Genomic DNA, 23,760 nt, shown 5'->3' on the forward strand with positions numbered 1-23,760 from the left:
TCTGTGCATTGCCATAATCCCTCCCACTATTCCTGTTTTTACAGCAACAACCAGGGACATCTCTAGGTTTCAGGGGGCCTTCAGCAAACTGCCTTCCATGGGCCTCTTCCTTCTTGGGTGGACCTTGAGATAGCCACTTCGTGTCATCACCACACAGCATCACCATGAGCGCAGTGGTGGTCTCAAGGGTCAGCAACAGACCTTGCCAACCCTTGACACCAACCCTGGACATGCTTTTTACTTCCATGCTCAGAAGAGCTTCACACATTAATTCTTTCTGTGCCAGAGATGGCTCTATCATGAGGCAAAGCAAGATGACTGCTTCAGGTGGTGGACTGGGGCATTATCAAGCGTGGCTGAATGTGTGTATGGGGATGTTGACACTTGTTTCTCCTGCCTCAGGCACCAGAACCAACCCAGTTCTCTGTCTGAGGCTGCTGTTAAAGGCACAGGAGCCGGCGCAATTAAAAGTTGGCAAGTGCAAAAAGATGTATGAACCAATGCCAGAATGGGGAGCTCTTATTCTTTAAAAAAAATGTAAAGAAGATGACTGAGCCTTGTTTTGGAGAAACCTCTGTTTTCGCTCAGCATTTTCATCACTTATATAAAAGGTCTGTATAGTTGCAGCTTCATCTCCCCCAGCCAATCCTCCTGGAAAGAACTGGGGGGGGGGAATTAAAAACCAAATAAAACAATTCCAAAAATTGTGCAGACATATTTGGGGAAAATTGTCTCTTCTGATGCAATCCATTGCTTAAGGGGCCCACTCAACATACAGTGGGCCCTCAATCAGTGACTGCCCTGGCCAAACCCTTCAAATATATTACACACAGTGGCCTCAGTAGCAATGGAGTATTAGTTGGGGAGGGTGGAAAATCCCATTTTCCCAGGAAAATCACTTTATAGTTTGAGTGCAAGGAAAATCATATCTCCCTATGATGGAGGTTTGGTCTCAAGGGATGAGTAACAAGTATACATTGTTTTTCAAGGACAGAGCTGTATGTTCAAACTCAAATTTAAAAAAACTAGAATCCCTTATCCTACACACTCCATGGCTGGTCTTGAGGTTCTGCCTCTTCTAAGATCACCCATTGGAAAATCAAGCAACTGCCTGGAGTCTCAAATCTGCATGTTGGCAACCTTCAGTCTCGAGAGACTATGGTATTGCGCTCTGAAAGGTGCTTTTGGAACATTGTCTAGTGTGGCTGAAAAGGCCAATTCGGGAGTGACAATCCCTTTCACAACGGGAGCAAGTGCAGTCTGACCCTGGTCTGTCTCCCTGGCTATGGGCCTTCCTTCTTTGCCTCTTAGCCTCAGACTGTTGGCCAAGTGTCTCTTCAAACTGGGAAAGGCCATGCTGCACAGCCTGCCTCCAAGCGGGCCGCTCAGAGGCCAGGGTTTCCCACTTATTGAGGTCCACTCCTAAGGCCTTCAGATCCCTCTTGCAGATGTCCTTGTATCGCAGCTGTGGTCTACCTGTAGGGCGCTTTCCTTGCACGAGTTCTCCATAGAGGAGATCCTTTGGGATCCGGCCATCATCCATTCTCACAACATGACCGAGCCAAAGCAGGCGTCTCTGTTTCAGCAGTGCATACATGCTAGGGATTCCAGCATGTTCCAGGACTGTGTTGTTTGGAACTTTGTCCTGCCAGGTGATGCCGAGAATGCGTCGGAGGCAGCGCATGTGGAAAGCGTTCAGTTTCCTCTCCTGTTGTGAGCGAAGAGTCCATGACTCGCTGCAGTACAGAAGTGTACTCAGGACGCAAGCTCTGTAGACCTGGATCTTGGTATGTTCTGTCAGCTTCTTGTTGGACCAGACTCTGTTTGTGAGTCTGGAAAACGTGGTAGCTGCTTTACCGATGTGTTTGTTTAGTTCGGTATTGAGAGAAAGAGTGTCAGAGATCGTTGAGCCAAGGTACACAAAGTCATGGACAACCTCCAGTTCATGCTCAGAGATTGTAATGCAGGGAGGTGAGTCCACATCCTGAACCATGACCTGTGTTTTCTTCAGGCTGATCGTCAGTCCAAAATCTTGGCAGGCCTTGCTAAAATGATCCATGAGCTGCTGGAGATCTTTGGCAGAGTGGGTAGTGACAGCTGCATCGTCGGCAAAGAGGAAGTCACGCAGACATTTCAGCTGGACTTTGGACTTTGCTCTCAGTCTGGAGAGGTTGAAGAGCTTTCCGTCTGATCTGGTCCGGAGATAGATGCCTTCTGTTGCGGTTCCAAAGGCATGCTTCAGCAGGACAGCAAAAAAAAATACCAAACAAGGTTGGTGCAAGAACACAGCCCTGCTTCACGCCGCTTCGGATGTCAAAGGGGTCTGATGTGGAGCCATCAAAGACAACAGTGCCCTTCATGTCCTTGTGGAAGGATCTGATGATGCTGAGGAGCCTGGGTGGACATCCAATCTTGGAGAGAATCTTGAAGCGGCCATCCCTGCTGACCAGGTCGAAGGCCTTCGTGAGATCTATGAGGGCTATAAAGAGTGGCTGTCACTGTTCCCTGCATTTCTCCTGCAGTTGTCTAAAGGAGAATACCATATCAGTGGTGGACCTGTTGGCTCGGAATCCGCACTGTGATTCTGGATAAACGCTCTCTGCAAGTATCTGGAGCCTCTTTAGTGCAACTCGGGCAAACAACTTTCCTACAACGCTAAGGAGAGAGATGCCATGGTAGTTATTGCAGTCACCCCTGTCGCCTTTGTTCTTGTACAGCGTGATGATGTTTGCATCCCTCATGTCTTGAGGTACTCCACCTTCTCTCCAGCAGAGACAGAGGATTTCATGCAGCTCAGTGATGATGATCTCTTTGCAGCACTTTAGGACTTCAGCAGGGATGCTGTCTTTTCCAGGTGCCTTGCCAAAGGCAAGGGAGTCCAGGGCCATGTGAAGTTCTTCTAGGGTTGGTTCACTGTCAAGCTCCTCCAGCACAGGCAGGCACTCAATGTTGTTCAGCGCTTCTTCGGTGACTACATTTTCTCTGGAATATAGCTCAGAGTAGTGCTGCACCCAGCGTTCCATCCTCGCCTGTGGCAGACTTCAGAGGGGCAATTTTCTTCTGTGTTGGACCTAGGGCCTGCTTGATACCATCATACATCCCCTTGATGTTGCCCGTGTCAGCTGCTATCTGTATCTCGGAACAGAGCTGGAGCCAGTAGTCGTTAGCACATCTCCTGGCAGTCTGCTGGACTTTGCTGCGAGCAACTCGGAGGACCTGCAGGTTGCGCTTGCTGGGACAGGCCTTGTATGCTGCTTGAGCTCTCCTCTTTTCCTCAATGACTCGTGTCAACTCCTCAGAGTGGGCTTCAAACCAGTCTGCCGTCTTGTTGGTCTTCTTGCCAAATATGGACAAGGCGTTGTTGTAAACGGCATTCTTGAAATGTTCCCATCTGTTGGATGCGTTTGCATCGACCGGGCCTGGAAGAGATTCCTCAAGCGCTCGTGCAAATTCCTCCACTTTTCTCTGATCCCGGGTCTTGCTGGTATCAATGCGAGGTCTTCCTTCCTTTTTCGTGTGGTACAGTCGCTTTGTTTGCAGTTTTACTCTGCTGCACACCAGGGAATGGTCGGTGTCGCAAGCAGCACCCTGATAGCTGCGCGTGATCTTGATGCTGGGAAGGCTGGAGCGTCTGGTGAGAATCAGGTCGAGCTGGTGCCAGTGCTTTGATCTTGGGTGTCTCCAGGAGACTCTATGTTGGGGCTTCGTGTTGCTGACACAGAGACCGTGAAGACAGCAAAACTCTAGCAGGCGTTGGCCATTTTCGTTCATCTTCCCAGTGCCGAACTGACCTAAGCAAGTGGGCCACGAACTGTTATCAGCACCAACTCTAGCATTGAAATTGCCAAGGATGAACAATGGCTCTTTTATGGGGATCTTCTTGATAGCGGTGGCCAGGTCATCATAGAATTTGTCTTTGGCTTCTGCTGGAGACGACAGAGTCGGTGCATAAGCACTGATGAGAGTGACAGGTCCTGCTGATGACTGGAGCTGCAGGGACAAAATTCTTTCACTTCCCACAGTAGGTGGAATGATGGATTTCAGCAGGGTATTTCTGACCGCAAAGCCAACACCATGTTCCCTGGTTTCGTTTGGTGGTTTTCCCTGCCAGAAAAATGAGAAATTTCTCTCCTTGACAGATCCGGAATCTGGCAGCCTAGTCTCTTGAAGGGCGATGATGTCCATCTGCAGTCTGCTCAGCTCCATGTCGATGACAGCCGTTTTGCGTGCGTCGTCTATTTCTTGCAGGTCATCAGAGAAGCCAGGTGACATTGTCCTTAAGTTCCAGGTGCCCAGCTTTAGGGCAGGAGTTTTCTGTTTTCTATTGCATGGTGCAGAGTTGTCGATCCGCTTGTCGGTTTTCACCCTAAACCCCACGCACCCCGTGAGGTTAACGGACCGTGGCGAGGCAACACCTTACTGGCTGGGGACTGCCCAGCTTAAGGCGGGCGGTAGCTGCCCAATGAGATGCAATGATCTCTCCCACCATCGGAAGCAGCCCCTGGCGTCACGCTCTACGCAAATCGAGCGAAGACTTATAACTGGTAACTGCTGCTTCCCGTGTTGTAACTGGTAACTCCAACTTCCCGTATGGCGAAGTTGGAGTGTCCTCTCCAGTGCACGAAGCCTGGGTAAAGAAGGTATGGAGGATTGGCTGTTACCCATGCAGCAAATCCCCCCTCTCCACGTCGCTGGAATGATCCAACGGAAAGGCAGAAGCCAAATCTACCTGGCTAACATTCAGTACCATCATGGCCTTGACACCATTCTGATCTGAATTAGTTAATTTTGGGATTTATAGTCCACTTTCTTTCCATGCATCAGGTGACTAACATTAAAACAATGTTAAAACAGTAAAACATGCAAAAATACATTTTGTATTTTTCAACAAGTGTGCTTCCTTACATATATATTGATTTCAAGACGCACCCCTACTAGCTGGGTGCCATAAAAACCCTTTCGCACACACATTAGCAGGCATAGGGGAGGGATTGTCGCGTGGCTTCTTGCCTTTTCAAGATGGGACAAACCAGACAAAACACAGGCCCACAGTATCGCGTTCAGTGGGCAGTTTACGGAGGACAACAACTCTGTGCAATGGTTGAAGTGGTCAAGATACAACTTATGGAGGTGGTCAATATAGAGAGGTTTCCCCCTTGCTTTTTTTTCCAGATTTCACCAAAGTGAGTTTGGTTGCATGTGCGTGAAAAAGAAAATGCCACATGGATTATGTTATCTGGACCTATTAGATGTCATTGCTTAGGTCTGGACACAACAGTTTCAGAAGGATGTGGTTAACAGATTCTGAGGAGAAACTACAATGACAATAATGGGCAATGAGAAAACAAATCATACGAAGAAAGGCAGAAAGAATGGAGAATGTTTAGCCCCAAGCAATGTTCTCAGTCTGTTCTGAGGAATCCTCTGCGACATGCGGGGATTCCGGGGAGATGGGCAGGATTTACTCGTCAACAAATCGATGTGGAAAGCATCCCTGAGGGAAGGAAACATGAAATCCACAAACCCAGGGGAAAAGATTGGGGGAAGAGGGATATATGTAGCAATTGGCAACTATTTATAGACCCTCAGAAACAACAATTGTCCACCCTATCTGCTAACAAACAAGATAAGAAGCAATGGGATTAAATCTAGGACCTTGCCAGAGAAGTGGAAATTTATGTAATGCTTATGGATGTGCAGTACATGTGCCATTGTTCATATTGCACAAGACCCTTCCAGACACCTGGAACCAGCGCACCAACATCAGCATTTTGTCACTGGTAAAATGCTATTCCTCCTTAAGTAGTATGTCCATTGCTATTTCAAGTGCTGTGTATGGATTCATGCCCGACGTCACAAGCGCTGAAAGACTCATCTCCTCCCCCATGTTGGCATAGCTTTTGTGACCTTTTTGAAGTGTTGTTTTTAATTTTGTTTTTCAGAATTAGAGGTTGAATGCTCCCCTGCTGTACCACTGCAGCCAGCCTGGGAGTGCTTCATCTAGCCTTTTATTTTGTACTGTATCCAATAAAGCAACCTTCCCTGCCTGCAGCAGTGCATTTCATGAACTTTTCCCCCCCTTCTTGTTTACGAAACAGCCATTATTTGAAGGCTCTCCTCTCCTCCTCTCTAGAATAACTCACCGCCTCATGAGATAAGATAGTAATGATCTCTGATAGCTAATGCACAGAAGCCTCACCCTTTCAAATGATTGGCTTCATTATCAGGTGAAAAATATCAGTTGTGAACACTTCCCCAGGGTTGTGTGATCACAACTGAGGAGCCTGACTTATGTTTGATGTGTAGCTTCCCATAAAGACCAGAACAGATAATAAGGACAACAATGTTCCTTATTGTTAGGGAAAGTCTTTCCTTTAAAGATGGTACATGTCTGAAAACATCAGTCTTACAAAACAAACAAGATATGACCTCCTATCTGTATATCACTGTGTATATGACATATATATGACTGTGTGAGCTCCTTGGATGTTAGCTCCCCATCCCCTCACAATGCCCTGTATTTTTAGACTTCTAATCTGGTCACCCTGGCAAGTTCATCCGTGTTTCAAATTGGTTAGTGAGCAGCACCAAAAATGCCCTTTTCTGCCTGGACTCTGTCAGGGTGCTTACACTACAGATTTTAATCAGCTTGAGCCCTTTGATTTTTTTTGTGAAGTGTTTTTAACTTGTTTTAATTGTGTTTTTAATTGTGTACTTTTTTTGTATTCTTTTATTTATTGTTGTAAGCTGTGTTAGGTCCCTTCAGGGAGAAAGGCAGGATACAAATGTAGTAGATAAAAATAAATAAAATAAAAATAATTGTCATGGCTGCCCTCACAGAACCTTGAGAACGTTTCTGTCAGAAGTTTATAGGTCTGTCTAAAAATGCAGCAGGATGAGGAAGTAAAATGCTGAAGCGGTAGGGTGGACTGCATCACTGCAGGTCAAATGTAGAGCCTACCATTTTGAATAGTCCTTTATATTCTAAAAATAATAATCCTTGCAGATAGTAAAATAGCACATAAAGTTTCCTGCCCATCATTCTCTCCTCAGTGTCTATGTATACTTATAGGGAGTTTTTAACATGAGAACGTTCAAAAATGGGATTCTTCACCTGTAGTCTGAAGTAGTGGTTTGTTTTAACACCTCACAGCCCAGTCCTATACATGTCTACTCAGAAGTAAGCCCCAATAAAGTCAATGGAGCTTACTCCCAGGAAAGTGTGGATAGGATTGGACTGTTAGACCTCTACTACCTCATTTTCACCTCATCCTATGCATGGATACACCAGACCTGAGCCTTGCCAACAGATCTCAATTCTCAAGGTTCCCTAGCTGGCAATTGCTATCACTAACAGTCTCCATTCAGAATCATGTACTGACAGAGATGACAAATTATTTCATCTTTGTGCTCTTTAATCACTCTCATTGTGAGAACAAAAGGGCGGTTAAATAGGTAATTCACTGAACGTGAGTTCACCAGAGACATAATGGGGTGTTTAGGAATCTGGCTCCACAGTTACAAAAGCAGAGCATGTTGAGTTTGGAATGGATCAGAAGACCAATTTTTCTGACATAACATGACAAAAGCCCTGATGGGTCATGCCAAAGGCCCATGAAGCCCAGTATGTCTCCCACCAGCTGCCTCTAGAAAGCCCAGAAACAGGAGAGGAAGGCATACTTCTCTCCCACTATTCCTTCGCAACTGATATCCAAAGGCACCCAGCCACTGAACCTGGTGTTATTGCATAGCCATCATAACTAGCAGCCATTAAAAGATCTAACTTCCATGTCCACTCTGCTTTTAAAGCCATCCTCTCAAGTGGTCATCACCATATCTCGTGGCAACAAATTCCACAGATTCAGACATGAGAGTACGGTTGAAATATATTTTTCAACATTTACTTTTGGCTACTTTAAAAAAAAAATGAAATTATTGAACTTCAGAAAATGTAAAAAAAAACTTTAAAAACTAACTGTCACTAATATGCTAAAGTAAATTTGGTACTTGACTCAATAGTTTACTTTCCTGATTTCGTAAAAGAAAACCAGCACTCAACCAAACACTCCGTATCTCAGCTGTACCCATTCTTGTAAAAATGGTGTTAAATATTCAAATTAGGAAGATGTTAATGGAATTTGCACAAACAAATTGAGCAAGTAGAGCTTTAGACTTCACACTCACACCTCAAAAATTTTGTGGCAGCTCTGGATGGGAACAGTATCTAGTGGTTTGAGGTCTGGGAATTTTTGGAAAATGGGCTTCTGGGTGTACAGGATGGCAAAGAAGAGCCAGCAGTTTGAAGGTTTTTTCTTATATCTGCTTCACTTTTTCCTTCTTCCCCTTTTTCTTAATCCTTTCACAGATTCCAAGCAAAATGGCGATGCAGCAAATGCAGCGTTGGCCAATGAAGACTGTCCCACCATCGACCAGGCCTTGTCACCTGAGGAGAAGTCACCTGTCACGCCTGGTGGCCGGGAGCGCTACAACCGCGACCGAGCCTGCTTCCTTCTTTCCACAGGCGACTTTGGGCAGTCACCTGATGGGAACATCCGAAAAGGTACACATAACGCACATTTGCATCATTTTTACCCGGTCCCCATCCGTGAAGGCATGTATGACAACCTCTAAATATGCATCCTGAGTATGGCATTTCTCCCCCGACCTTTACCACCACCCCATAACACTTTCCTTAACAAAACATAGAGTTGCCACCATTCTGAGGTAAAAAGGCAGCAGCTAATGTGCATATATTACTTTACTGACACATAAGCCTATTATTCAAGCTGAGGGGAAAATGGGGAAAGGAGGGGAGTCAGGTCAGATAAAACTGGGGCAAGTGGTATGCAAGAAATCACTGCACCTCCATGTGCCCCTCCCCCAGCAACAGCATGCACTGGTCATGGAACATCATCCCCAAGTGTTTTTTTTCCCCAGAGGCAACCCATTAACACAATCCCTCTTGATGTATTTTGGTTCAAAGAAAGGAGAGGGAAGCTTCATCCCAGTGTTCCCAGCTCCTCCCCATTATTTTCATAACCTCCTAGATTCAACAGTTTTACTTTTTTTGTGCACATATCCAGCTCCATTACCTCATCCACCTCAACACAAATATGCTTCCCTGGTGAGCTCCTGCTTTCCGTCAGTCTCCCTCGCCCCACCATGTTCTAGCATTCTGTGCCATGGTGCTTGGCTGTAGTTGCGCTTCACATTCCTGGTGCTGCCTTTTTGGAGGAAATAGCAGCAAAGGGTAGTTGCTGGAAGGAGGGGGGCATAACTTGGTAGCAAAATATTAGAAAGCTATTCTGTCCCCCTCCTCCATCCCTCAGCTGTTTTTAGTTCTGTGGAGAGAAAAAAAAAGGGGAACTTGGACAAAATTGACTTGGGTTTCAAATTCCTGCTTGAGCATGAACTCATCTGAAGGGCTTTAATGAATAATTCTGCCACAGTTTCATATAATTGGGAACAAAATGGGAATAATTGTAAGCTACCCATCAGTGGTGTGGTAAGAAAACTATTCTTAGATGAGTCTTGGGTCTTAGATGACTAGTGGCTATTAGCCTAACTGAATAATAACCAGCCATTTGACTAGTTAAATAACTATTCAAAAATTGCGTGTTCTCAAGGGATGTATGATCCACACACCCACTTAATCTTTTTTGCAATTTCCAGTTCAAAAGATGCCCTCACAGAACCCTCCTTGTCCAACCCTATCAAACTCCACTTCAAAAAAATCAAAATTTAAAGAGCAGTTTGTGAATTTAGTGCCCAAGCAGCTAAATAGAAACTTTCACCAATGCCCATATATTTATCCCTCACCTTGTTCCCCACACAAACCAATTTCCTCTTTAAATGCTCTCAGGTCAAATTCTCAACTTATCATAACCCAAATGAGTCTAAAGAGAGGTTTGGGGATAAGGCTGCTTTTGAACCCCCCTAGGTGCTCTGAAAAAGTATTCCTTTTTGTTACCCCTAAAAAGGCAATGGTCCTCATGTGGAACATGACTACAGGTTCATACCTCTTTGGATCACCACCTATAATCTCTGTGCTGAGAAGTTACAAGTTCTGTGCTCTAAATCCAGTCATTTAGGACTAAAAATATCCATAGTATTTTCAGCAGAATTGAGCAAGGAAACAAAGTGACAGTGTGACGGATATTTCAGAACTGACCTAGAGTAAAATACTGTGTCACTATCTCTCAACCTCACCTACCTAGAAGGCAGGATAAAGAAACTATTTGCTCTGCAGCCCCACAGCAATGAGTGTCTCTGTACTGGTTTTCAAGCTTGAGAGTCTGCACCTGTTTGGATTTTTTCCTTCTGCTATGAGAACTAAAAGCTTGCTTTTCTTACATAAAAAAGGTGAAAGGAAGCCAATCCTTGCCAGATTCTTCCATTTCTTTCTAATGAACAATGTCTTTTGCTACAGATTAATTAACCTGATGTGTTCTCAAAATAACTAATATAATTTAGGATTATTAGCCAAATATACCATGGCAGAGCAAGGGAAACCCTCTTTTAATGATGTTCTCACTATGCTGACTGCATGAACAAAAACTTATTTTACTTTTCACATTTTATACCACCTTTCCTCCAAAGAGCTCAGGTTGATGCACATAGTTATCATAGGGCAGGAGGTCTGGTCTAGAGGGTAGAGCCTCCGTTTGCCTGAAGATAACACCCGAAGATCGCCCATTCAAGGCCACCAGCACCGTGAATGGTGAGACCTTGAAGCAGCTGACAAGCCTAGCTGAATTATTCCACCTGCTCTTTGGCCGCTGACAGCCTGTGTGGGAGGAAAATGGAGGCCAGATTGTGATACCAGATCATAAAAGTTCCATCTGAAATGTTGTAGTTCTTGAAAGACAGAACTTTCTTCAATTGTAAAAATCCCTATTGGGATTTAGTATTGCCTGCCTATGTAAACCACCTTGAATTAAAGTCTGAGGAGAAATCTGACGACCAAGAAAGGTGGTATATAAATACCTGTATTATTATTATTATTATTATTATTATTATTATTATTATTTCCTCCCCTCCCTTTGTCCTCACAACAACCCTGTGAGGTAGGTGAGACTGAGAGAGAGTGACTGGCAGCACAGTATTTTACCCTAGTTTACTGCTGAAAGTAATACTATAAGAGTCCTGGCACTTTAGAATTTGCACTTGACTACACTGCAGCTGTTGAAAAATCAGATTTTGGTATGGCTAAAAAACCCATCAGTAGTTCTTTTGAGACTTAGCATCTCTTGACTCCCGCCTCATAATCTGTAAATTTGCATTCTTAGGGGCCCAGTTTTATCCAAATTTCCAGAAGCAATGCAGCCCCAAGGTAAGGGAACAAGAGTTCCCCTTACTTTGAGAAGGCCTCCATGACAGGGTTGAGCAGTGAGGTTGCAAAGTTTGCAGACGACACCAAACTTTTCCGAGTGGTGAAGACCAGAAGTGATTGTGAGGAGCTCCAAAAGGATCTCTCCAGACTGGCAAAATGGGCAGCAAAATGGCAGATGCGCTTCAATGTCAGTAAGTGTAAAGCAGGGGTGCTCAAACTTTCAACTTTAGGGATCCTGTACCTTTAAAACTGTGTAGGAGAGATAATTTCAGCAGGTGCAGCTTGTCATCTGTGGGATGACAAGGTGCACCTGCTGAAATTCTCTCTTCTATACACTTGTTAAAGGCCCAGCATCCCTAAACTTGAAAGTTTGAGCACCCCTGGTGTAAAGTCATGCACATTGGGGCAAAAAATCAAAACTTCACATATAGGCTGATGGGTTCTGAGCTGTCTGTGACAGATCAGGAGAGAGATCTTGGGGTGGTGGTGGACAGGTCGATGAAAGTGTCGACCCAATGTGCGGGGCAGTGAAGAAGGCCAATTCTATGCTTGGGATCATTAAGAAGGGTATTGAGAACAAAACGGCTAGTATTATAATGCCGTTGTACAAATCTATGGTAAGGCCACACCTGGAGTATTGTGTCCAGTTCTGGTTGCCGCATCTCAAAAAAGACATAGTGGAAATGGAAAAGGTGCAAAAGAGAGCGACTAAGATGATTACGGGGCTGGGGCACTTTCCTTATGAGGAAAGGCTACGGCTTTTGGGCCTCTTCAGCCTAGAAAAGAGACGCCTGAGGGGGGACATGATTGAGACATACAAAATTATGCAGGGGATGGACAGAGTGGATAGGGAGATGCTCTTTACACTCTCACATAACACCAGAACCAGGGGACATCCACTAAAATTGAGTGTTGGGAGAGTTAGAACAGACAAAAGAAAATATTTCTTTACTCAGCGTGTGGTTGGTCTGTGGAACTCCTTGCCACAGGATGTGGTAATGGCGTCTAGCCTGGACGCCTTTAAAAGAGGATTGGACAAGTTTCTGGAGCAAAAATCCATTACGGGGTACAAGCCATGATGTGTATGCGCAACCTCCTGATTTTAGAAATGGGCTATGTCAGAATGCCAGATGCAAGGGAGGGCACCAGGATGAGGTCTCTTGTTATCTGGTGTGCTCCCTGGGGCATTTGGTGGGCCGCTGTGAGATACAGGAAGCTGGACTAGATGGGCCTATGGCCTGATCCAATGGGGCTGTTCTTATGTTCTTATGACTGCTCCCCACTGCAGGATGCAGTGCACGCACTGTTGGCAACGACGCATTAGCATTAGAAAGTTGGACATGATTAAACCTTTAACTAGGTGAGAGCTGATCTCAGTTTTGCCCATCTCACTGTGGAAAGATATGAGAAAACATGATCCCTCTGAACAGGAATCAGCAGCAGTCTGCCTGTGTGGTTTTATAACTGCTGGTCTAGCATCTGTCAGAAACTGATCTTAGCAGCAGGCAGCCCCAGGAACAAGGACAAGGTTGTGCCTGTCACTGCAGGGGAACAGGAAGCTGCAGCAAATGAAAGATGACGAGGTATTTACTTCCACCAAGAGAGAGAACTTGGCAGATGTTTGAGGTGCTACACAGCAGGGAGACTCAGCAAGACGTGGGCAAGGAGCAGCTACAGAATACTCAAGGGAGAAAGGGCTTTTAGGCTTGCTGTTTGTCATTAGGCCCCAAATCTTGACAACTGTGCTTCTGATCCACAGACTTTGGGATATAAAATAGGTGCAAGATACAATATGGATTTATTGAGCTGTTGTCATAATGGTATGCAGACTTTGGAGTTGTACAGAGTTCTTCATCAAGTGTATTAGGGCTTCCACAATTATGGAAATCCTTTTTTGAGTAACCAAATGAGTTTTGATAGTTGATGAGTTACTTAAATCTGCATAAAATTGCATGTGACTAAAACAATAGTTTGGCATTTTAAAAAAAGTACTTTGGTACAGTAGGTGCCATCTTAGAAGTTGCTTTCCGTGTGTGAGAGAGAAAGAGAATGCCTCTTAAGGTATTGCTTGCCACCAACCACTTTCATAAACACATATCATAAACAAAAAATTAACATTTTTTTAAAAAGTGTTGCTTCATTGGTCAGGATTGGCTTTCTCAAAAAGTGTATGCTTTTAATTGATTTAATGATTTAATTGAATTTTAATTAATAAAAGGTTAAAGTCTTAGGCAGAATTAATTTGTCACTGAGTACCAGGATCAGACTTGGCACATGTGAAATTGAGAGTGGTATGCAGGTATTCCATTGCCAGCAAGGGCAGAATCTCCCAGTTATTCAGGCCAGCAAACATGTCTCAGATGGCAGCATTTATTGGGATCAAAGAGTACCACCTGATTCAATCTGGCTTACTGGTGTAAAAAGGCTTTTTTTGTGGTTATGGCAAGTTTTCCCTTTAGTAGCCAGAGTTGGCAGTGCTGCACAAACTGAATCCCTACCTGATACTTTTAGGTTCGTAGTAAGGCTGCCAACTTCTGAACCCATTCCCATAGCTGCCCTTTCTTCCTTCCCACCATCTTTCACCAAACAGTGTTAAGGCTCAATCAACTAATATTTAATTTAGTCCTCTGCTTTGCTGTTTTGCCTCTGCTTATTATTCATTTGCTTTAAAATGTTTTTGTCCCACATTTTTTGACTTCAACCCACCCACCCCCACAAAAATTTTTCCCCCAGGAGGCTAACAACAAATATAAACCAGATATATAGGAAAGAGAAAAAATTTAAAAAAGGTTATCAACGAAATAGCAGCCAAATGAGCAGCATGAGCTCATGACTAAAAGCAGCAGAAATTAATTAATTAATTAATTTTTGGCTGATGTGCCAGTTGCAGCCATACTTGAGTCAATCAAACCTGACCACAGTGTTTCATGCCTTACAGCCCAATCCTATGCATGTCTACTCAGAAGTAAGTCCCATCAGAATCCATGGGGCTTGCTCCTAGGAAAGTGTGGATAGGATTGGGCTGTGAGTGACTTCAAGACTGGATAACTGTAATGTAGTGTATGAGGGGCTGCCCTTGAAGGCAGTTCAGAAGCTTGCAATTACTGCAGAATGCGGTGGCTCCGGTGGTTACTGGGGTTAGGAAGTTTGATTCTGTTGGACTGCAGCTTTGCTGATTACACTGGCTGCCCTTTTGTTTCCAGTCCCAATTCATGGTTTTGGGATTGACCTTTAAAGCCCTTCATAGGTTTGGTCCATCTTATCTTAAAGGACCTCCTTCTCCTGTACATTTAGACCTGCCCTTTTAGGACATCTGAGGGGGGCTCTCCTACAAGTGCCACCTTTATTCCAAGTCAGAGGATGGTGGTGCAAGGGTGAGACTTCTCTGTAGTGGTGCCTCTATTATGGAACTCCCTGCCAGGGGAATTAAGAACCACCTCCTCCTTCATGGCTTTTCAGGGAGGGCTTAAAACCTTTCTGTTTCATATGGCACTTTGGTGATGAGTTGTCTGCCCTCTGTGCCTTTGTAATAGTGTTTTGGTTCTGCTGCTAATTTCTGGTCCAAATAGTTGTCTACCCGATGGTTTTATAGTTTTTATTATTTTATTTTTTAATAAGTTGTACATTTATTATGAAATATTGTAAACTACCTTGGGCGTTGGCTTCAGAATGAGAAAGCATGGCACATCACAGGATATAATTTTTTAAAACAAACAAATAAAAACCATAACCAAGAAGGCCCTGACGCACTTGCTCATTCACCATACCTCAGGCGGTGAGGGAATGCAGAGCATAACCTCCTCTAAAGACCAGATTGAACAGGCAGATTCATATGGATGGAGGCAGTCCTTGGCCTTTACAGCTCCATATCTCCTCTGCCCTTAAATTAGGGCTTCAAGCTTTAATTGGTTTAGATTTAGACTAATCAACTAACATTTCAGTTGACTGATGGGCAGGCAGAGGTCCGTTTTGATTATTTTAAGTCGACAGTCAGGGCAAAACTAGGCAAACGTGCTTGACCTGTTCATCTGTAAGACAGAACTAAGTGAGGGTCTACTCAGAGGTGTAACTAGTAGAAGCCCTGGCTCCTGGGACTATGATGTCTTGATGTCACATGACGGTGTTGTCACTTCCTGGTTCTCCCTGGAGAAGGAGGTGCTGGCAGCTTTGTGCTCCCCTTTCCTTCTCCTGTGGTGGCACCCCTTTGGGAACCTCCACTGGAAACTGGAGACATGAAGCCACCAGTGCCTCCTCCTTTGGGGAGAACCCAGAAGTGACTGCCTTGTGCATTGCGCCCACCCAGTGTAGCTCCTGGGACAGGTACCCCTCAGGTTCCAACCAAGTTATGCCTCTAGGTCTACTTCTTATACCAGAAGGAGTGAGTGGGTAAACAGAATTAAACTGGTCCCCTTAACTGTGACACACTATCTTAACCTTGACATGCTTAGCTGCTTTAAACACTTTTCTCTCTGCCCAGCTCACTTGTCCTTTCCCACACACTCCTTTTGGTATAAAAAATTAAAGACAAAAACCCACTCACTTAGGCCCATGTTATAGACCAGTGTTTCTCAAACTCTGCGTTTGGACCCACTAAGTGGGTTGCAAGCCATTTTCAGGTGGGTCCCCATTCATTTCAATATTTTATTTTTATTTTTATTATATTAGACTTGATACTACCACAGTCTGTGACTGCATTTGGGGAAATGTTACAGATCTGTGTTTTTAACAGGCTATATGCTTTTAACACTTATAGTCAATAGGGCTTACTCTCAGGTAAGTGTGGATAGGATTACAGCCTTTGAGATGTTTGGGGATTTTTTTTAAACAGATCAGCAACTGCTTAGAAGGCTTAGGAGGGTAAATAAATTTTTAAACATTGTAAACTTTTAATTTACTTACAGCCCAATACTATGCATGTCTACTCAGACCTAAGTCCCATTAGAGTCAATGGGGCTTACTTCCAGGAAAGTGTGGATAGGATTGGGTTGTTAATTGATTTGATTTTGTTGTACTGGGGTGTTAAACATTTTCTTGCTTGATGATGTCACTTCCAACCATGACATCACTTCTAAGTTAATGACATCACTTCCAGTGGATCCTGACAGATTGCCATTTTAAAAAGTAGGTCCCCATACTAAAAAGTTTGAGAACCATTGTTATAGACCACTGCTTCTCAACCTATGGTCCAGGGACCACTGGTGGTCCGTGAGACCCTGAGAAGTGGTCCGCAAAGTCTTAGAAAAAAATCATTTTTGATCACTTCCAGCGTCTTGCTGAGCGAGCAAGTCCCCCATGGACCACCAGAGAGGGTAGAGAATGGACCACCTGCTGCTGGTGTAGCTGGCAGCAAAAGCAGAAAACCACAAATCTTCTCTATAAATAGTAAATCTTGAATAAATCTTTTCCAATTACAGGTGGCCCGTGTTATCCATAGGTTCTGTACTCACAGATTTCTTCATCTGCGGGTCCCCAAACCCATGGTGCAGGCTGCACTGGAGCCTCTGGAGGCGTGGGGAGCGTCCAGAGGCTCTTCTGAAGCCCACAGAAGCCATGCTGCCTCTGCAGGCTTCAAAATGAAGCCCAAAATCATTTAAGGTGACTTCCAGATTTCAGCGAAAACCAAAAGTCAGGTCCGGGCTTCAATTTGAATTCCGCAGAGGCTGAGGGTGAATGCACATGGCCTCTGAGGGCTTAAGAAGAGCCTTGGGACTGACCAGAGCTCAGCTCCGTTCAGATTTGGGGGGGGGGCAAAAACCGCAGGAACAGAACCACCATGGATCATGAGGGCTGACTGGGTAACAAATTTAAATGTATTTTTTGTGTGTGGAAGTGGGGGGTTGCATGTGGTCCACGACAATTTCAGTTTTTGCCTCAGTGGATTGCAGTCTCCTAAAAGTTGGGAACCACTGTTGTAGACCACTGGGGGAAGCCTGTGGTAAATGAACACATAGTTGCCCCTAGAGTCCACTTTGGCCCCACAAAGCACAAACCTGTAATTCTTTTTAGGCTATTTTGTTTCTGATGGCGACTGTAATAGTGAGAAAGAAAATATTTCCTTCCTTTGGTACAATTGTGTGGCAGAGGGAATTTCAGCATAAGCAGGCTTTTCTTAGCCTTTCGTGACAAGCTGCCCTCACCAAAATGTAGCTGTTTATTTTTATACATTTATAATCTATAAACATGTACCCTATAAAGGAAATCTTAGCTGATTAATCCCATGTGTTTTAGTTGTGAAAGACTGAATGTTTGAATGATTACCGCTGCATAAATTTGCATGTAAGAAAAAATACAGCATATTTTGTTTATAAATGATGCATGCAAGGGACACAGCAGGCATCATATTTAGAAGAGGCATTGTCCCTTTCTTTCTCTCACAGGCGGGAATGCCTCTTCTAAGATGGCATTTGCCACCTGCTATTTTTATAAGTACCTGTAGTAAAAATAATTTCTTAAACATCTTCTGCCTAATTAATTGGGGGCACCTGTGTAGTTAGTCAGAAAGATTTTAATTGATTAACCTGATAAATTGACTAAACCTTGCAGTTCTAATATAAGTATTTGATTGCCGATGCGCTACCCCAGCAATGGCTGTTGCAAAAGTGCCGAAAGGCACTTTGCTGCTGGCAGAGTGCGTGCAGCGCTGGCTTCCTTCCTTCGGCGCTATAAGGAAGCAGAGGACGGGTGCCTGGCGGTATCTCCATCAAGTGGCAGGAAGGCTCTTTGGGCTGGGAAGAGGGGGGGAACTGGTCTGAGGGAGGGAGGGCCTGAGAGGGGGCAGGGATTGCGGCAGAGGCTACTGCCAGATCCTATCACCTCTCTTAAGTTGTTCGACATGGGTCTCCTTTGTTCTGGGCCAGCTCAAGGGTCAGGGGCCAGCCACAGATCTGAGTAGACCCATAGGAGCCAGCCACACTCAACACAAGGTAAGGGAACCGAGATTCCTTTACCCCACAGAGACCTGCGGCATTTTCCCTGGCCCCACAGGATATAGCAGTGGCCGTTTCGGTGCCACTATACCACTGGGCACCAGGGAAGGGATAGGATTGGGCCCTTAATCCCCTCTCTATGGCCCTCAAGACACCCCAGTAAATTCCAGGAAATCACATGGGAACACATGTGGGTGGAAATGTTCATGGCAAGGAGCCACAGCAACCTTACCACCAGATTAAAAAGATGTCTGGATGAGCATGAATAAAATAAAGGTGTTATTGAAATACCACTCAGTAATTTATCACATCATGACCTCAAGATAAACATGATGCATGAAAAAGCAGGCTTAAGTCTATAATCTATTAACCGTGCACACTGGAGAGGTCATCCATCCAAGTGGATGAGACTCCTTTGAAGTAAATGGGTTTTGCAAAGTAAGAGGAAGAAATAAAAGTAGAATTGATGATCAGGCTATTGTTTGCATGCAATGGCTAATTAATCCAAATGTATGTAGATTAAAAAAAGGGGGAGGTGTTGCTGACGTGCACACACTTATTAATTGAAGTACAAAGAACACTCCAGCACCCCAGAGACTAGCTTGTATACTGTGGCAATGGCTTATTTCATCAGATCCATCTAATAAAGCAGCTCAGCCATTTTAAAATGTCCTGCCTTCAAGGAACTCTTTCCCCATCAATGTATCTGCCCAAGGAGCTTCTGTGCACCCACCACAGTGCATTGCAGATGATTCTGGAGTGTATTCCAGAACATCGTATGCTCCAACTGTCCCTATTTACCATGGGTCCTTGGTTTTGTTATCCGCACCCTGGTAAATCACTGTCTCCATTTGTCCATGTTTTTGCCATTTGGGGATGTTTTATTAGTGTGACGTGCTAGAGGTGTCATTGTTTAGAGTTCGGCTCCTTCTTCAGGGTCCCTAGAAGTTACATTTCTGACTGCTGGTGGTGGATGCACCTTAACTCATTGTACATGCATATAAATCACATGAACACTCAATGCAACATGCAGTGCACAGCCTGGCTTTTACCAATCTCTGCACTAGATCGCACTAGACTGCAAGACTGCACTTTTATCAATCTCTGTCTTAGATTGTGAAACCCTTTGAGACAGGGAACCATCTTCTCAGTACCCTTGGTTTGTAAAACACAATCTGAAAACATTTTGTTGAAAAGTGGTATATGAACTTTCTTAACAATTCCTAATATTCTTAATAATTTTACCTCATAATCCTATCCTAACCTCCCCCCACCGATGCAGCAATTCCAAAATGGCTGCCACTGCATCCTATGGGGGGGCGGCAGTTGAAGAGGTCACTGCTGCCATATCCTGACCTCCCTCCCGGCCCGGGAGACCCAACACTGCTGCCACGCTTCCTCTCTCGCTCCACACCCCTCTTCCTTTTCCAATCTAGGATGTGGGAGGAGGAGGAGGAGGTGTGGAGGAGAGTGAGCAGATGAAGGTAGGTGCCCCCCCACCAATCTGCCGCTTGAGGCAACAGCCTATGAGTCAAACTCATCAATGGGCCAGCTCTGCCTGCTTCTAGAAATTCAACCAGCCACTCATCTGGGTTTCAATCCCACATATGATTACCGGGGGGGGGGGGGGGGAGAGGGAATTGCTCAGCTACATATGCTTATTAAGTCATAGGTATGCCAGTGCTCACTTGTCAACACTTTTAAAACCAAATGTGTGCATATCATAGTCAAAGAAAGACTATTGCTCATTTGTATGAATCCTGGTGCATGCAAATTTAAATAATGTTTGATATAAGGGTTACCACTTGGTTGCAAGGCTTAATATCAGTTGCAAAATCTGATTTTAACACCAGTCCTTACTTCTAAGATATATATATATATAACAAAAAAGATGAGGGGCTCTGAGCATGTGTGGAGTGCTTCCCTACTGCCAAAGCTTTTCCCCACACATACAAAAGCAGTCTTCCAGGACAGGCTTCTAGGGGCTCTAGACCAGCTTGTCTGCCCTCACTCCTCTCTCCCCCCCCCACCAGAAATTAAGTACTCTATGCATCTTAATCCATACGTATGCAAATTAAAATGGGAAATAGGCCATTGCTGATTTGCATATGATTATTAATCAAGATGTACGCAGACAGAAATTTAACTTTTACCTTGCATTTGGCTGACTGCAAAAAATTAAAACTTAAGAACTCGGTTTGGAGAGGGATAGAGGTCAAACCAAGGGCTGCTGGGAGAGGGAGAGAGGTCAAGTCAAGGGCTGCTGGGTTATATTATGCTAAGTAAACTGTGGAGCAAGTCCTCTGTTTGGCAGAAGCACTGTCTGTCCAGTGGGGAAGCATGACCCACCCTGCTCCTTGCACTGGACTCCTATCACATTCCCTGCAGCTCAGAATATAATGGATGTTCCCTTATGAGGAGGGCTGTGTTCCCAGCTGGTGGAAAATTTAGGACACTGGTAGCCTGGCCAGCATGAGGAGACTGCAGAATACCATCTGCGCCAGAGAAGATTTCTGGGGCAAGACAGGATGAGGCTGATGGGAGTGAAGGCACACACATTTCTTATTTCTTCCATTCTTTATGTGACACGTTTCTGTTCCATCAGAGCTACACATTTGCATTGCTAGGTCAATGGGAGAATTGCATCTGCCACACAGGAGGGCAGCCTGGGTCTAATTCCTGACATATGCAATGGCATTTTTAGACCCTTGCTCATCCTTTGAATGCAGTTGCCCCAAGCTGATTGCTGCAGCCTCCTGTTAAAAGTGGAACTTTGACATTTTATATATTCGCACATATTTCTTGGCTGCTTTTCAACAAAAATGTTCACAAGGCTGCTGTGCATATATATGTCCCTTTTTTCATATTCCACCCTTCTTCCAAGGACCTCAAGGAAGCATACACAGGCATTGTCTCCTCCTGCCCTTTAAATGCTCACAACAACCCTGTAAGGTCGGTTAAGCTTAACAGGTTCCCCAGGGAGATCCAGGGCAGGACAGGGATTCACATTTAAGTCTCCCCACTTCAAGTCCAGCATTATAGTCTAGACACTATAGGGCACTGCTAAATGATGTTTCTGCTCATTCTGATGAGCAAAGAATCAGACCCAAGCAAACAGCAGTACAACTGATTTGCCTCAAGTCTGCGGCCTGAAATCAGGATAAGCTGAGCAGGAAGTCCTTTAACTTTCTATTACATAAAAAATTTACAAAACAACAAAATGTCAAAAAAACATGTCAACAGCCACATTGCTTCATTAGGGAAAAAAAAACTCGAACAGAAATAGTATCATATCTTTAGCAAACGATAGCAACTCATTTATGAAACAATAATATGTTTGTGAACATGACAGCAGCAATTTTTAAAAAGGAGCATGCAATGATTTTAGTCCAAATTGGCACTGGGATTTCGCCTCCCAACAAAAGCAAAAGCCGTGTCTGCTAGGTTTTCTGAGGAAAATGGTAATGGGTTATGGGTGGACAAGCTAAAGAGCCTTGAGAAAGGAGGTCACCTTCCCACCTTTTTATCCCACCTTCCTCCAAGGGCAGCCTTGATGGTAAGCCTCCACTCCCTTTTATCTCCCCAATAACCCTGTCAAGTAGGTTTGGCTGAGACTGGCTCAGTCATTGAATGAATGATTGGCTCAGTCTGGGAAACCCAGTGAGCCCCATAGCTGAGCAGGGATCTGAACCCAGGTCTCCTCAATCTTCTTTCCACTGAACTACGCTGGCTTATAGCTCTTTGGGTTTGGGTGGCAAATCAGAAACCAGGACTCCTGGGAGCTCTGGGAGGGAAATGTACCATGTCTGAACAGAACAGGTGAGTCTGGGTCCAGGAGTCCTGAGTTCTATTCCTGAGTTAGGTTGGGAGGAAAGGCAGGCTGGCTGGGTGGGTGGGTGGTGGTTTTCATAGCCATGCCTTCCTCTACTTCATCACATGCCCATCTTCAGTGCCTCCTCCTCACACCACCTCTGTCTGTTTCTCCTGCCCCTCCCCCCTTTTCATCTCCATCCATTGCTCCTACCCCTCTCCCTCCTTTTCCTCCACTGCCCACCAAACCTGGGCCCCACAGGCGCCCGCCGCCTACCGCAGCCAGCATCTGACTCCTCTGCCACATCCTGGTACCTGCATGACTACAATGCCAACGCAGCCCCCTGGAAGCATGAGTAGGATGCCTGGAATGCAGGGAATTGGTGAGTAGGCTCCCTACATTGCTCCCTCACCCCACCCCATTATTATTTACTGTTGCGGTTTAGCCCAGCTTTTTGCTTGCCCACCCTGCAAATCTCACCAGCAACCCTCCACCACCTCAATTACCAGCTTCATTTTTGATAGGGGTTCTGAAATGTTAAGACTGATCACCAGAAGGAAATAATTTTTTAAGTCATTGCATGGAGGAAAGCAGTGTTTTGCCTTGACCTAATGGTAAGCAGAATGCTGAAGTAGTCAAATGGTCTGCACCACTTTTGGAGACAACTGAAAGGGACTGCTTTTCAGTGCTCCTCTATGTTTTTTGATAGCACAAAACTCTCCATGCAAACGGAAAACTAGCGCAGCACGGAGAATGTGTCTATTGCATCTCTTCGCCTTCTGTGCTGATTATCTGTTTTCAAGGAGATTTTGATGTAGGGGAGTATTTTAAAAAGTGACCACCTCCTTGTAGTATGAAATACAATTACTCCCACCCCACCACCTCGGACTGCCGCATATATAGACTAGACCTCAGAGACATTGATGTAAGAAGTGCCCTGTGTGCAGGAAAAATTCCTTTGAAGCCCACTCCATTCTCCTGGTTGCCTCACTGGGAATGTTCACGGCTGCAAATATTACCATTCATTTTATTATAACATTACAGATTTCCTTAAAAACTGCAGTGCAGGTACCTGTATGTTTTCTCCCCTTGGGGCAAATAACAGCTTTGGGAAGAGGAAGGCTATTCATCAGATAGCAGGGGTTGGTTGGACCCCATCCCTACCCCTGTGCTGCTTCCCAGTCAGACTGAAGTTTAAAAGGGAGGGGGAATCCTCAGTAAAGATGATCCACATCATGTCTAGCTGAGCCTTTGAATTTCCCAGGCAAAGGGAGCAAGGGTTTAGTTCCCTGTACAGGTAGATTACCCTTTATCCGGACGTCTGAAATCCAGACTATTCTGAAATCCAGACATTTTTATCCAAGACTTGTTTTCTGTAGTGTAAACCCTAAAAGGTCTTGTGCTTATTCCTGCATACAGTGCAGCTATAGGCTGCAAGTTCTCTGCTCTGTAGTGTGCACCTGTAGTAGTATGTAGTGTGCACCTGTACAAACATTGCTCAGAAATGTCAGAGGCCAACAGGTACTCATATGGGTAACAGTGAAAAGAGCAAGAGGAAGTATTTCTCATTACATTTACTCAATTATTCTGGAATCCAGTCAAATCCCAAATCCAGACAGGGATAAATCAACCTTTATATCATTTTAGGGGGGTCTCATACCAGGAGAGACAAAATTGGCTATGCAGAAAAA

The 23,760-nt window shown here is 44.7% G+C and overlaps 1 protein-coding gene across 4 annotated transcripts in view; it reads left to right on the plus strand.

Annotated features, from left to right (window-relative positions):
• LOC136651636 (potassium voltage-gated channel subfamily C member 1-like) overlaps nucleotides 1–23,760 on the plus strand; it is a 54,088-nt gene that overhangs the window by 23,080 nt on the left and 7,248 nt on the right. Inside the window, exons 4-5 of one of the 4 annotated variants that reach the window (XM_066628218.1) lie at nucleotides 6,307–6,345; nucleotides 8,482–8,560. The exons of 1 other annotated variant lie outside the window; for it this stretch is intronic. In XM_066628218.1, coding sequence (XP_066484315.1) covers nucleotides 6,307–6,345; nucleotides 8,482–8,560 — 118 coding nt within the window. Of the gene's footprint in view, nucleotides 1–6,306; nucleotides 6,346–8,365; nucleotides 8,561–23,760 lie in introns of all 4 variants that reach the window. 2 more of the 4 variants (XM_066628216.1, XM_066628217.1) reach the window with 2 other exon arrangements.

The sequence above is a fragment of the Tiliqua scincoides genome, chromosome 5 (genome assembly GCF_035046505.1).
Source record: "Tiliqua scincoides isolate rTilSci1 chromosome 5, rTilSci1.hap2, whole genome shotgun sequence".
In the NCBI taxonomy this organism is placed as follows: domain Eukaryota; kingdom Metazoa; phylum Chordata; class Lepidosauria; order Squamata; family Scincidae; genus Tiliqua; species Tiliqua scincoides.